Source organism: Chrysochloris asiatica, unplaced genomic scaffold (genome assembly GCF_000296735.1).
Source record: "Chrysochloris asiatica unplaced genomic scaffold, ChrAsi1.0 scaffold00034, whole genome shotgun sequence".
Classification (NCBI taxonomy): domain Eukaryota; kingdom Metazoa; phylum Chordata; class Mammalia; order Afrosoricida; family Chrysochloridae; genus Chrysochloris; species Chrysochloris asiatica.
In genome coordinates this window covers 17667894-17682943 of record NW_006408552.1, presented here as the reverse complement: position 1 = coordinate 17682943, position 15050 = coordinate 17667894, and the positions used below count along the sequence as shown (strand labels likewise).

Sequence of the window (15050 nt, the reverse complement as noted above, 5' to 3'; positions counted from 1 at the left end):
TGACATGGTCATTCTGACTATACTTCTTCCAAGACAGATTTGTTTGTTTTTAGCCAACAATTCAAATTCTTCTCTGGTCTTCCTTATTATTGTCCAGCTTTCACATGCATGTGATACCTGGGTTTGGGTCAGGTGTACTTTAGACCTCAAGGTGACATCTTTGCTTTTGAATACTTTAAAGAGGTCTCTTATGGCAGATTTGCCCATAGCAATACATCCTTTGAGTTCTTGACTGCTGTTTCCATGGGTGTTCATTGTGGATCCTGAAAGATAAAATCCTTGACAACTTACATCTCTACTCCAGGTCCAGGCAGTGATGGCTGGGAGGTCTGAGAGGAAGCTGACCTTGGTATTTCTGTATCCTTCTCTTTCCCAGCTGTAGGGTGCCGATGGGCCTCCGGGTGACCACACTACCCCTTGATGCTACTGACAAGGTCCAGCTGCACAGGTCTACCACCCAGTCTCTAGCTGTGGAGAGCAACCCCAGAGAAGGTTCTGGAAGACTCCGTGGCTGTGCCCAGGGCAGCTCATGGACAGCACATGGGTTCCCGGGAGTGGCCATGCTACAGTGTAGGCCCGCTCAAGAATTCAGCTTTGGCCCTCGTGCCCTGAAGGATGCGCTGCTGTCCACCGATGTGGCCCTGAGGCAGCTGTACACCACAGCTTTCTCCCCGGCAGAGCGGCTCTTCCTAGCCGAGGCCTATAACCCTCAGGGGACACTCTTCTACTCTCTGCGGATCCGAACAGCCTCCGACTGGCTCCTGAGCCGCCCAGAGGCCCCCGAGGCCTTCCAGGATTTCTATCAGTCCCTGCTGGGTCGGAAGCAAAGCCCAGGCCGGAAGCACATCTACCTGCAACCCATAGGTACCAGGTGGGGCTGGGGCAGCAACACTGGATGCCCTCAGGGTCAGCATGCCCCACCCCCTGCTGGAGGGGACTTGGGGGAAGGTAGCCCTGAGTGTGTCTGGGACCCAGGACCAGTGGTAGAAAGGCCTAGCATGACACTAAGTCCTCCACACACCCACTTTCTGGCATCATGTACTGAAACCTAGGTGGGGTATTGGGGCTGCGACCAGCCTGTTGTACAGCTGAGGAAACAGGCTGGGAACTGTGGTCCCACCTGCCACATCGCAGAGCTGTAATTGGTGGAAAGAGGAAAAGCCAGGATTTGAACTCAGGTCTCTCTGAGCTGCAATAGCCTAGGCTTCCAGGGGCACCTGGAGCTATAAGCATGAGGTCCCAAGCATGGACCAAGGGGCGGAGACAGCAGCATGACCAAGTTAGGTGGGGAAGGATGAGGCTTCCATTACTACAAAAAACCCAATGGATTTTTATAAGTGCCATTTGTCAAAACTCAAATACATCTAAGCTGGGGATGATCCGCAGTTAATTTATCCCTTCATCTGGGTATGGGCTGCTCTTTCTTTTTGTTCTGCCCTTGTAAGAAAATGTTTGTAGGTGTCTGCCTTTTGGGTAGGCAGGTCCACGTCGGTCTTGTTCTCCCAGCCCCAAAATGAAGGTCTTGGGGAGGCGGTGGGCTCTGTGGGTGGGTGGGTAGGTGCGGAAGATGCAGCTGGCCAAGAGTGCTGCTCTGCTCGGTCCACAGATCTGAGTGAGGGCTCGGTAGGACGCCCCCTGCTGGAAAGTGTTCGGAGCTACACCGAGGCCTTTTTTCTGGGCCTGAGGGTCAAGTGCCTTCCTTCGGTAACAGCCTCGGCGATCCATTGCCCTTCACGCCCCAGGCGGGACTCGGATCGGCTGCAGTTCCACGCAGGTGCGTGAGCCCGGGAGTGCGTCAGGGGAAGGCAGGGCGGGTCGGCCTCACATAGAGAGGCGGGGAAGAAGGAATTCAGGAGGCTTGTCTTCGTTTGTGTTCCCTGGTGGTTGGTTGTGGTTATGTGCCGCGGAGTGGGTTCCAACTCATAGAGACCCTGTACAGGATTTCCGTGACTGTAAATCTTTAGGGTAGCAGAAAGCCGCATCTTTCTCCCGCGGAACAGCTGGTAGTTTCAAACTGCTGACCTTAAGGTTGGCACTATGCTACCAGAGCTCCTTTAAACTAGTAAAATCAGTGAGAAGTAAGAGGGTATTAGCAGTGTAACTACTAGGGTCCCACTTCATACCTGCAGGGGTTTACTCCACGCAAAACGTGTCTAAACATGGCTGCAGACAAGTTCTCCCAGGAATACACTTATTTTAGCGTCATTGTTGTTATTGAGTGCTGTCAAGTTGATTCCAACTCCTACTTACGCTGTATAGGGTTTCCAAGGCTGGAAATCTTTATAGGATTTAAACCTTTACAGAAAACCTCATCTTCTCATCTTTCTCCTGCATTAAAAAAAAAAAAAAAGTTTGTTGTTCTTAGGTGCCATGGAGTCGGTTCCAACCCATAGTGACCCTGTGGACAACAGAACGAAACACTGCCCTGTCCTGCATCCTCAAAATTGCTGCTATGCTTGAGCCCATTGCTGCTGCCACTGTGCCAATCTATCTTGTTGGGGGTATTCCTCGTCTTCACTATCTCTCCACTTTGCCAAGATAATGTCCTTCTCCAGAAACCGGTCCCTCCTGAAAACATGTTTGTTGTTGTTGTTAGGTGCCGTTGAGCTGGTACTGATTCATAATGACCCTGTGGACAACAGAACAAACACAGCCCGGTCCTGTGCCAACCTCACAATTGCTAATATGCTTGAGCCCACTGTTGTGGCTACTGTGCCAATCCATCTCATTGGGAAGTCTTTCTCTCTTTCTCTGACCCTCCATTTTACCAAACATATCCTTCAGGGACTGGTCCATCCTGATAATATGTTCAAAATGTGAGAGACAAAGTCTGGCCATACTGGCTTCCAAGGAGCATTCTGGCTGTACTCCTTCTAACACAGATTGGTTTGTTCTTCTGGCAGTCCCTGGTACTTTCAATATTCTCCTCCAACACCATAACTCAAATGCTTCAATTCTACAGTCTTCCTTATTCACTGTCCAACTTTCACATGCATATGAGGTTATTGAAAATACCATGGCTTGGGTCAGGCTCACCTTAGTCCTCAAACTGGTATCTTTGCTCTTGAACACTTTAAAGAGGTCTTGTGCAGCAGATTTACCTAACGCAATGTGTCATTTGATTTCTTGGTTGCTGCTTCCATGAGTGTTGATGATTGAGCCGAGCAACATGAAGTCTTTGACAACTTCAATCCTTTCTCCATTTAAATGGATGCTGTTTATTGGTCCGCTAGTGAGGAGTTTTATTTTCTTTACATTGAGGTGCAACCCATACCAAAGGCTGTTAGGATGCCTTCAAAAAACAAAGTGTGTTAGGGTGACTTAAAAAAAAGATTTTTTAATCAAAACGGTAATTTTCAAGGGGATCTGCTGGACCAATGAAATTCAAGGCAGAGAGCTCATCTCAGAAGGTTATGGTGACTGTTTTTTTTTTTTTTTTTTTTTTTGGTTTCCATAGGAATATTGGTGTGGCCTTGCAGGATAATGTGTTACACGGAAAGGTCAATTTGAACCACAAGGTCGGTGGTTCAAACTCACCAGCTGCTCCTCAGAAACCCTATGCAGGATCATTATGAGTTGAAATCGACACAATGACAATTAACAACAATGGCAATAGGGGTCATCTGAGTAGATTTTTTTCCCAAAGGAATTGGGGATATCACAGGGGCAGGCATTATTAGGAAGAAGTTTTAAGAAAAGGGAAAATTGCATAAGTGAGACTAAGGCCAGAAAAGTTTCATGAGGAATTGTTTTCCATCCCAACAATACACCGGCTCATTCTTTTCCTTTGTAAATTTCTTTGGGGAACCTAACCCCATCTACCATCCAGCCCTGATCTCATCCCTTCAGGTTCCTTTTTGTTCTTCAAACTCAAAGAAGTTCATTTGAGTCCCTTAAGGCTGTCATTGTGATGTGCTGTAAATGGAAAATATAAATGTAAATGTTGTAAATGGAAAAGCACAGACTTCTTTGGGGAAGGCTAGGGAGATGGGAACTCTACCTTCAGAAGTGTATAGACCTAGAAGGAAGGTATGTTGAGTATCAACAGCTTCACATTTTGATATTTTTCTTTAATAAGGATTTTCACCAGTTTGTAGCAATACGTTGTTTGACTTACTTTCCTGTGTATCTGTGTGTAAATAGAGATTTACTTCAAGGAAATGCTTGAGACTTCTGTCACCAGAAATCAGGTGATGAGAAGAAAGCAGGATTGAGAGGGAGGGAGCTTTGTCAGAACATCCATTTGTATACCGCAGGCAGTTATAGCCCCAAGGAAATGCATGCAGAACCTGTACAGACCAAGAGGCAGTTGTTCAATGTGTGAGAAACATTGTTGATACCGACAAATGCTCAATTAATCCAATCTATACTCACTCCGCGGGAGAAAGATGAGGCTTTCTACTCCCGTAAGGATTTACACCCTCGGAAACCCTGTACAGGGTCGCTATGGGTCGGAACCGACTCGACGGCACTTAACAACAACAACAACATACTCACTTAAGTGAGAGTGAGGTTTTCTTTACTCGATTTTGCAAAATCAGGTGCCCAAACCAGTAGACACAGGCAGATGCAAGGCATGGCCAGCTCATAAACAGTTTTATTCCCTGTCACGGAAAAAGCCCCTCCTCCAGTTCCCCTTTTAATGGATACTTTGGAGTGCATAATCTGCCCCCAACGTTTCCTACCAGTCCTTACTGGGAGCATTCTCATTTAAAGTTAGTTTCCCCCCCCCTCCCCATGAACTTCCCCAATTTCCTTAATGGATGTATTCGTCTTTCTAAATTTCTATCTGGTCAAACTAGCCTCTTCCTCTCCCCTGAGCTCCTTTTGTTATGCTAGTCTGCTATCCCCAAGATTCCTCTTAGTCCTGAAGATGGGTCACCCCAAGAGCTATTTTACACAAACAGAACAAGGGAAAACTGCATGGTTTAAAATCAGGAAAGGAGTGCATCAGGGTGGTATTCTTTCATCATACTTATTTAATCTATATGTTGAGTAAGTAATCCAAGAAGCTAGACTTTATGAAAAAGAACAGAGCATCAGTACTGGAGGAAGTCTCACTAACAACCTACAGCATGCAACGGACATAACCTTGTTTGCTGAGAGCAAAGAGGACATGGAGCACTTTCTGATGAAGATCAAAGACTATAAACTTCAGTCTGGATTACACCTCAACATAAAGAAAGCAAAAATCGTCAAAACTAGACCAATAAGAAACATCAGGATAAAGAGAGAAATTGATGTTGATCAGGTTTTCATTTTACTTGGATCCATAATCAAACAGCAGTCAAGAAGCCAAACAAAATCAAATTTGCATTGGACAAATCTGATGCAAAAGACCTGTTTAAAATGCTAAGAAGCAAAGATGTCACTTTGAGGACTTAGGTGTACCTGACTCAAGCCAGGGCATTTTCAGCCACCTCATATGCATGCAAAAGCCAGGCAATGAATAAGGAAGATGGAAGATGAATCGATGCATTTGAACTATAGGATTGGTGAATATTGAATACACCATAGACTACCACAGAAGAATAAGCAAATCTATCTAGAAAGAAATACAGTTCCTTTGCAGCATGGATGGCAAGATTTCTTTCACATACTTTGGACATGTCATTAGGAAGGACCAATCCCTGGAGAAGAACATCATGCTTGGTAAAGTGGAGGGTCAATGAAAAAGAGGGAGCCCTCCACAAGATAAACTGAAACAGTGGCTGCAACATTGGGCTCAAGCATGGAAATTGTTGTGAGGATGGTGTAGGACTGGGCAGTGTTTTTCTATAAGTCAGAACTAGCTCAATGGTACCCAACAACAGCAACACCTGGGCCCTGCTACCACATTTCTTGCCTGGCTTGTTGCAGTGGTCTCCATCTGACCCCACCATGCACTCTGGTTGATTCTCTGGAGCATTGAAATTGATTAACTCACTTTGGTGTAGGACATTTGCTCAGAAGAGGCCCCTCTTGGCATCCTTCAAGCTCATGTCCATCTCCTCTGCCCCTTGCTCACCCTTATGACATTCTGACCCCTGCAATTCCCCTCTAATGGACCAGGCACCCAGCCTTAGGACTTCTTTGTTGGGAGAGTCTTCCCCAAGGAGAGGTGTGTTGTGTTTCTCGAATGGTGTGGGACAGTCTCCCCCACACAGAGGTGTGGCGTGGTTCTCAGCTGGTGTGGGAGATTCTTCCCTAAGCAGACATGTGATGTGGTTCTCAGATAGTGTGTTTCTCCAACCTGGCAGATCTTTGCTCAGATGTCATTATCACTTTATTTAAAAGGACAACCCAGACCCTTTTCACCTGCAGCTCCCTCCTCCCTGCCTTGTCCTTCTCCACCATATTCATTACTATGTAGCATCCTGCACTTTTCACTTCTATCTTCTCTCTCTCCCAGCTAAAAATGCTAATTCCTGAGGGCTGTGGTGTGTCTGCCTTGTTCACTGCTACAACATAGTTCCTAGAAGAGTGCCTGGCATGTGGAAGGCACTTGATAAGTGTTGCGCATACTGAAGGTACTCAACTAGCTTTCTGGTGTGCAAAAGGTGCTTCATAAATGTTAGCATGCTCAAGGTACCAATAAGTGTTTCTTGGACATATGTTGCTGTTGTCGAGTGTCATTGAGTCAGTTTCAATTCATAGTAACTCTGTATAAGACTTCTAAGGAGCAGCTGATGAGTTTGAACTACCAGCTTCATGGTTAGCCATCAAGTGCTTTTTCTCAGGACACCACCAGGACTCATGATATGCTGGACATATGCTTAATAATCATTTGTTGGCATGTTGAAGGTGCTTAGTAAGTATTACTTACTAAGATACATGGATGATGCTCTACAGGTGTTTGTCGGGCAAGCTGAAGGTACTCAACTAGCGTGTGCTGGTGTGTGGAAGTTGCTCTCAAGTGTTTTCTGTGTATATGCTGAAAGTGCTACACAAGTGTTTGTTGGCATGCTAAAGGGACTCCACCAGTGTTTGCTGAAAATGCTATGTAAGTGTTTGTTGGGCATGTTGAGGATGCCCCACAGGTGTTTGCTGGATGTAGTCATCAATGGAGTGCCTCCCTGTAGGCAGGCATGGTGTTGAGAGTGTTGTGGTCTTTGTCTCACTGTATCTTCACCACCACCCTCTGAGGCAGGAGTTACTAGCATGCTTCCATGTACAACTGAGAAAACTACGAGCTCGAATCCTGCTGGAAGCCCAGGCACATGCTCCACCTGGTGTTGCTGAGGCTTGTCCATCTCCTGCAGAACGTCACTGCTCAGACATGTGTAAGGGGCTGGTCTGGCAGAGAAAGAGGGGTGTTACAGGATGAGTTTACCTGGAGTGTGGAAAGCGAGACAGTCAGACGGAGTTAGCGGTGGTGGTGGCAGTGGGAAGGCTGGGGCTGGAAGCTCCCCCTCCCCAGTCTTCCCCCAATCTGTGTCCCCAGATGGCATCCTCTCCTTCCTGAAGAGCCACAAGCCGGAAGATGCACTTTGTGTGCTGGGCCTCACGCTGTCCGATCTGTACCCCAGAGAGAGCTGGAGTTTCTCCTTCAGCCACTTTCTCCCTGGGCACGGTGAGAAGGCACAGCCCTACCCCCTCGGCTACACCTCTGCTCCAGGGGAACCATGCACTTGTGAGGGACAACATTCTGAACTGCGAGCCCCAAGTTCCATCTCCTTGTGGGCAATGGCTGTCCCGGGCGGGAGGGTGGGTGTGGGTGGGTGGGGGCGGGACATCTCTGGGAGGAGGGAAAAGGGCGGTTTTGACCTTGGCTCCCTCCCTCTGCTTGTCCCCAGAGGTGGGTGTCTGCAGCTTTGCCCGATTCTCTGAGGAGTTCCTGCAGGGGGAGCCTGGCACCTCTGACCCTGTCCCTGAGGCAGCTGTATATAATCCTGCAGTTCCCGGACCAGATAGGCACCGCACACTGAGCTTCAGCTCCCTGGGGATGGTCCAGAGCTGCAAGGTGAGCATGGCTGGCGGCAGTGGGAGGAGCAGAGAGAGGCAGCTGCTTTGCAGACCATAATTGAAGAAGTTAAGGGGCAAGAAATGGAGAAAGGACTGGGGCTTTGCTGAGCTAAGGGAAGTTGTTAAGGATGAAGAATCAGATGGAGGAAACAGTTGGTATGTCAGGCATTCTACATCCCATGACTGGGGAAACTGAGGCACAGAGCTGCAAAGTCCTATGCCCAAGGCTATGCAGAGTTGATTGGCAGAGCTGGGGTCCAAACTTGCAAGTGTCTGACCCCAAAGCCTGTTCAGTTTCCCAGAGCAAACCACACAACTCACCTATCTACCCAGAGTGAGTGTCCAGTGGGGTTAGCCATGCAACAGACATTGTCCTTGGCAACCTGGGCAGCCAGGTGCTGGGCTGGGGGTGGCGCTCAGACACACACCTCCTCGTTTCTTGGATTGGCCTGTTCATCTCCCAGGCTTCAAGTGTCTCCAGGATGGGTTCCAGGGATTAGGGTCAAAACTGCAAGGTTGTCTCTTCCAGATCACGAGCCATGAGCTATGCCATCTCCTGGGCCTGGGGAGCTGCCGCTGGCTGGGCTGCATAATGCAGGGTGCACTCAGCCTGGACGAGGCACTGCAGCGGCCCCCCGACCTGTGTCCCATATGCCTACGGAAACTGCAACACCTTCTGGGCTTCCGGATCCTCGACAGGTACAAGGTGAGTGGACAGGTATAAGGTGATTTTATGGGTGCAACGTGAGTCGCTTTGCTCTGGTGGCAGGGATGGGGGCAGGTGGGGAGCACTCTTGAGCCCTGGCTAGATCATGTCTACTGTGATAAGAGAAGCAGAGGAAACAAATGTTTATTCTTTGTAAATTTGTGAGTCCTAGTGCCCTTGTTGTTGTGAAGTGCCATTGAGTCAATCCGGACCCATAGCGACTTTGTATAGGGTTTCTGAGGAGCCAATGGTGAGTTTGAACTGCCGACCTTGCAGTACTTGGCCTGTATTTATGTACCACGAGCTGGATGTTGTCATGGACACTGAGCTTGTATGTGTTCATACTGGGTCTCACAGTGCAGTGCTGTTCAGCATTCCAGCTTGCTCTCCTCTTTCCACACAGCGTTCACAGAGACAAGAATACCTGTGCCAGGAAACTTACCTTAGACCTACAGGAGTCTGGTTTTGCTACAACAGAGCCAGGGTCCTGGGGCTGAGCAGTGTGGCTATGTTGCCCTCTGCTGTCCTCATAGGGAATTGCTTGGCTTCACTCCCACCTCCACCCCCACCCCGGTACCCATGGTGCAGAAAGAAAAAACTTGTTCATGTTGTTTACAAACTCAGAAACTTTACCTTGAGGTCAGAGTTTAAAGGCAAATGGTGTGTTTTCTTTAAACCCATCTTTGGATGAATAGATCTTGTTAAGGGGTTTTCACTGGAATAAAGGCACAAGGCTATCCAACCGAGTTGCTTTGGTTTACATTTTTTAGATAGACTATGTTTTTTTTTAAGGTTTTTATTGTGGATTGAGTGAAAGTTTTCAGGGCACATCATCGGTTTCACATTCAAACATTCATATACCTTGTTTCACTACATTTATTATAATTCCCTGCACATACCATCAGTTAACAGAGTTTCTCTCTATCCTCTTTAGCTTTTTTGGGGGGTAGACTATGTTTTTAAAGCAAGGAACCTGGTGGCACAGGAGCTAAGAGCTCAGTTGCTAACGAAAAGGCTGGTGGTTTGAACCCACCCAGTGGCTCTGAGAGACCTGCTGAGCCGCTTCTGTAAAGACGACAGCCTAGGAAACCCTATGGGACTGTTCTGCTTGTCACATGTGCTCGCTATGAATCAGAACCTACTTGACTACACATAGCAACAGCATTTGTCAGGGCAGTTTGAAGTTTACAGAAAAACTGCATAGAAAGTTTAGTCTTGAGAGTTGGTCAGAGAATTGAACAAGTCAGATAGAAGGCTACAGCCCTAGTGCCCACCGTGCCCAGTTTCGAACCTCTGGCAGTACTGTTGTAAGTGTAGGGTCAAGCGTGTGGTAAGGGTTCGTGAGCAGTTGATGTTGGGGTATCATCTTTCTCTGGTTGCTGTGTGACGTGAGCTGAAGGCTGACTCTGGTTTGCAAAGCAGATTTCTCCTTCCGTGACCTTTACCTGGAGCCTTGCTCTACTAATTCTAACATGAAGTTTGGCAACTATTACTTTTCATTCCCCCTCTTTCATACACACACACACTCACACACACACAGGCACCCAGACACACATGTAAGCCGTGAATTGGTGAGGTGTACCTGGCACTGTAGGATAAGCAAGGTCGGTTTGACCACAAGGTCGGCAGTTCAAACTCACCAGTTGCTCCTTGGACACCCTATACAGGGTTGCTATTGGTAGGAACCGACTCGACAGCATTTAACAACCAAACCCATTACTGTTGAGCAGATACCACCCCTGGCCACCTCGCCGTGGGGCAGAGTAAACTGTGTCTATATGATTTTCAGTGGCTGACTTTTTGGCAGTAGATCACCATTCTGAGCACGTTTGTTGTTTGCACCGTCCACAGTACTCTGCCTAATGGCGAGGCTCTACCTCCCCTGAGGGTCATGTCTGGGCACCATGAGCTCTTATGAGCCATTAGGGGCCAGCTTCAGCTCATTGTAAACTCCAGTCCTCACAAGTTGCCTGATGGTTGGCTCTTGGTGGCTGAGGACACTGGGGTCCCTTTCAGTGACGGGGTGGACCTTGGGTAGCTCAGCAGACTGGGAGTCCATGTCTCAGCTTGTGTCCTGTCTTTCAGGGACTCTATGCCTGGACCCAGGCTGTGGCAGGGACCTGGCCCAGCTGGCAGGCGGCCGAGCACTCAGGGTCAGAGGAAACCCTGCCCCTCAGCGCAGACTCAGGGCTGGGCAGTGAGAACGACTCAGAGGCACTCACCAGCCTGTCAGAGCCTCTGACTCCCGATGGTGGAGACCCTGAGCTGGAGCCTCCAGAGGACCTGGAGGGCCAGCTGCCACCATTGCCCAGGGGCCCTGCTGAGCCTGAGGGGACTCTCCGGGAACAGAGACTCTGGCTAGCGGCCTGCATCCATACTCTGGAGAGGGATGTGTCTGAGGTGGAGCTGGCGCGACTGGACGAGGCTGTGGATGCACTGACCCCCTGGGAGCTGTTCACCGGGCAGCTGCCGGCCACTCGGCAGGTCCTGCCTAGTGCCCAGGATGGCGCAGGGCTGCGGAAGGCCCTGGGGGACACTCTGTCCTCCTGGAGGAGGAAGCTGGGCTCACGGAGGTTTGCCAAGGCAGAGTCCCCCCCTTGTCACTAGAGGCAGGAGGAAACTTAGACTGGTGAGTCCAAGGAGGGACCAGGACCCCCGATGCTGGCCGATAATCGCAGGTCAGTGACAAGGGCCCTGTAGAACCCCTGACACTCGGGACCCGTTTTAGCAAGAAGTTGGTGGAGCTGCATCCTCAGATGGTCTTCATCCAGCTCTGCAAGGTCCACCCCAGTGCCCGGAGCTCAGCCCGCCAGCCACCTGCAGGCCCATTGGAATTCCTGTGGCATGATGAGGGTGGGGTCATGGAGACAGTTTGGCTTCTTTTCTGGAAAGAGGCAAGAACAGGGACAATTGATACCTGTAGAGGTAGTTTGTACAATCTGGGGGACTCTCTTTAAGAAAAACCATAAAAAATAAAATGTAAAGTTAGAGATTCCTTACATAAAAAGCTCACAAACCCGACTGCTGTCAATTCAACTCTAGAGTGACTCTAGAGGACAGAGGGGACAGTCCCAGGGGGGACAAGGCTGTCATCTTTATGGAAGCAGACTGCCACATCTTTCTCCCACAGAGTGGCTGGTAGGATTGAACCGCCGACCTTTCAGTTAGCAGATCAAAGCTTACTCCAGTGCACCACCAGGACTTCCTCACATTGTCCTAACACCATCGAGAGACACAAGTCCCAGCGATCGTGGAAAGCAAATGGAGGTGGGTGGATCTAGAGACGCCAAGATGTGGCTCGTTACCTTGGGTCCATGGTTCTCTTCTGCGTAGTCTTGGAGCGAGCAGCATTGCAGTTACCCAAGTGGTAACCATGATGGAGTGAGGGGAGATGACAAAGAGCAAGGTTTTGTAGAAATGAACCAAGGAAGGGTATTATCAGAGCACAGTAAAGTGACAGGTACCAGCAGGCCAGTGTTCCAGCCAACCACCCAAAACATAGTCACTTTCAGACACAAACCATCACTGGAACTCCCTTGAGGGTAGGGAGATGTACCTTCAACATAGCTCCACTCACAGGGTGGCCACGTTGGTCCATCTGGTGGCTGGAAGTCTCAGTATCTCTCCATGTGAGCCCCTTTATATGGCTTATGCTCCCGTACAACCTGGCAGTTCCCAAGGTAAGCACTCACAGATGAAGAGTTGGATTGCCTGGGGACCTTAGTTTCATAAGTTATGTGTTGTCAACCTGTTGTGCTCAGTGAAGGAGGAAGAAGTCCCAAAGCTGCACTCAGGTTGGATGAGGCATAGGTTCCACCTCTGAATGAGGGTGTAGGAAGGTTCTGGAAGAACATGTGAAATGGTACTATCTCGTGTAGTAATTTTTGAAAAATGCCATGGGTCCTAGTGAGTGTCCACTGCTTGGGTTGGCTTTTGCATGTGCTGCACAATTTTACCTGTCTTCCAACTTCCTTCTCCTGTCTTTTGTGGAAGGTGAGTCATTGGAATTATCCAAGAATGAACAGAGGTAACAGCTGTTTGAGTTCCACTCAGGCTGGGCTGGGAGTATGCCATATGCGGTCACTGCCCGGGTCTCAGCCCATCCATCTGTGCCTGCACCATGGAGATATATATCCACCAAACACAACCAGGCTCCACAGCTGGCACCAGCTGCAGACCGAGCAACATTTTTTAAGGTCGTAGCTTGGAGGGAGGCTCTGAGAAGAAAACTTGGAGGAACCAACCCAAGATCGCTTTGTCTGTTCAAGTGTTGGCTCCTGGTTCTCTGCCTGTGATGGGGATCGAGAGGGTGGTGTAGGCAGGGAATGGTGGGGGCTGGAGGTGGGTAATGAAGACTATTAGTTTGCCAATCTGAGACGTGATGAAGCAGAGTACTTCCAGGAAGAACTGAATGGACATACGGTCCAGGGTTATTTTGATAAGGCAGCATCATCTCTGTGTCTGTCAACAGACTCATAGAATAGGTCTTCTAGCCTGTCAGCAGACCCCACACTTTGTGGTAGGTGAAGACCATGGGACTTGAGTCGAACACTCTGTTGTGTTGGTGTGTGACAAGGCATGTATACTCACACACATACACGCATGTAGGCATTCACCCTACATGCACTCACATGTACACACCCATGCCCACACGTGCACATGCACACACGTACGTGCATTCATGTGTACACACTCAGTACACACACACATGGACTCAAACACGTACATTCATACACCCATACACATATGTGGGTACATATGCACACACACATTCTGATGAAGAATGATGAACCCCAGACTGAGAAGCACCTCTTTCCTGACAGCTCTCTGATTAGATTTGTTCACTTTCCACTCTCTCATTCTGACCCCAAAGCCCAGCAAGAGAATTGTTCAAAGTCCCAAGGTTTAAGTCAGAGAAGGAGAGGAGGTGGGCTCTCCCCAAGCCCCCTGTCTACCCCACATTCCCAGAGCTTGGGACAGCCATGACGTCGTCCCAACTGAAATACAATGGACACAGACTTTTCACATAATAAGAAAATAAACAGGCAATGGCTTCAAGCCGCTCATGTTAGAGCTGGAAGCCCGAATTTAGATCCCAGCAAATTGAAAGGGATGCTGTTACCTTCTAAGGAGCCCTAGTGGCACAGTGGCTAAGCACTGGACTGGTAAGTGAAAGGTTGGTGGTTCAAACCCGCTAACCACACCTTGGGAGATTGGCGACCATGTGTAGGCAACATCAATGAAGTTCTGCTCTGTCACGTGGGGCTACTATGAGTCAAAATCCACTTGATGACATTTACCACCACCACCAACACAGTATTCCAGAAGTGGTATAAGTGGTTAAGCACTCAGCTGCAAAACTGTGGAGGTTTTGAGTCTACCCAGAGGCACCTCAGAACAAAGGCCTGGAGATCCGCTTCCCAAAGGTCACAGCCTTGAAATCCCTGTGGAGCACAGTTCTGCTCTCATACATGAGGAGTCGCTATGAGTCGGGATCAATTTGACAGCAGCTGGTACCGAATTCCAGAGATACAGGTATCTGTTATGGTAGGAAGTCTCCGTATCAAGCCAAGAGGGATGCTGCTCTCTAAATCTACAGGCAAGTCCCAAATTTCCTGGAGCTGGCAGAGCGACTCTTTCCTTGTAAATATATCCCATCTTCTGGCCAGTCCCTTCTAAATACCAGGGCGGTTTTTTTTGTTTTTTTTTTACAGACTCCTCTATCCTCAAAAGGAGCTCTGGTAGCATAGTGGTTACGAATCAGGCTGCAAACCTCAGGGACAGCAGTTCAAAACTACCAGCTGTTCCGCGGGAGAAAGATGAGGCTTTCTGCTCCCGTAAAGATTTACAGCCTCGGAAACCCTGTGCAGGGTCGCTATGAGTTGGTTCTGACTACATGGCACTTAACAACAACAACAACTATCCTCAAAGCAACTGTGCACGGCAGATATTGTAATCTCTACATTACAACTAAAGGAGCTCGTAGTGTAGTGGTTAGGAGTCGGGCTGCTAACCTCAAGGTCAGCAGTTCGAAACTACCAGCCGTTCTGCAGAAGAAAGATGAAGCTTTCTGGTTCTGTAAAGATTTACAGCCTCGGAAACCCTGAACAGGGTTGCTATGAGTCGGTTCCGACTCCACGGCACATAACCACCACCACCACATTACAACTAAAGGAGCTCTGGTAGCATACTGGTTATGAGTTGGGCTGCTAACCTCAAGGTCAGCATTTAGAAACTACTAGCTGTTCTGCAGAAGAAAGATGAGGCTTTCTGCTCCCATAAAGATTTACAGCCTCGGAAACCCTATACAGGGTTGCTATGAGTTGGAACCGACTCCACAGCACACTACGCACGCTACGCACACTACGCACACTACGCACACCACCACCACATTACAACT

At 48.7% G+C, this 15050-nt stretch overlaps 1 protein-coding gene across 1 annotated transcript; it reads left to right on the top strand.

Annotated features, from left to right (window-relative positions):
• The first annotated feature begins 495 nt into the window (after positions 1 to 495).
• On the top strand, positions 496 to 11257 carry AMZ1 (archaelysin family metallopeptidase 1). The gene is made up of 6 exons (XM_006859875.1): positions 496 to 864; positions 1607 to 1774; positions 7424 to 7552; positions 7776 to 7942; positions 8474 to 8650; positions 10736 to 11257. The coding sequence occupies exons 1-6, from the start codon at positions 561 to 563 to the stop codon at positions 11255 to 11257; spliced, it is 1467 nt and encodes a 488-aa protein (XP_006859937.1). The 5' UTR covers positions 496 to 560.
• Positions 11258 to 15050: the final 3793 nt, after the last annotated feature.

Bases quoted from the DNA above. Each gene is read 5' to 3' on its own strand.
- AMZ1 (XM_006859875.1), top strand. From the start codon at position 561: ATGCTACAGTGTAGGCCCGCTCAAGAATTCAGCTTTGGCCCTCGTGCC. The intron at 1,775-7,423 runs GTGCGTGAGCCC...CTGTGTCCCCAG, and splicing joins TCGGCTGCAGTTCCACGCAG to ATGGCATCCTCTCCTTCCTG. The intron at 7,943-8,473 runs GTGAGCATGGCT...TGTCTCTTCCAG, and splicing joins GGATGGTCCAGAGCTGCAAG to ATCACGAGCCATGAGCTATG.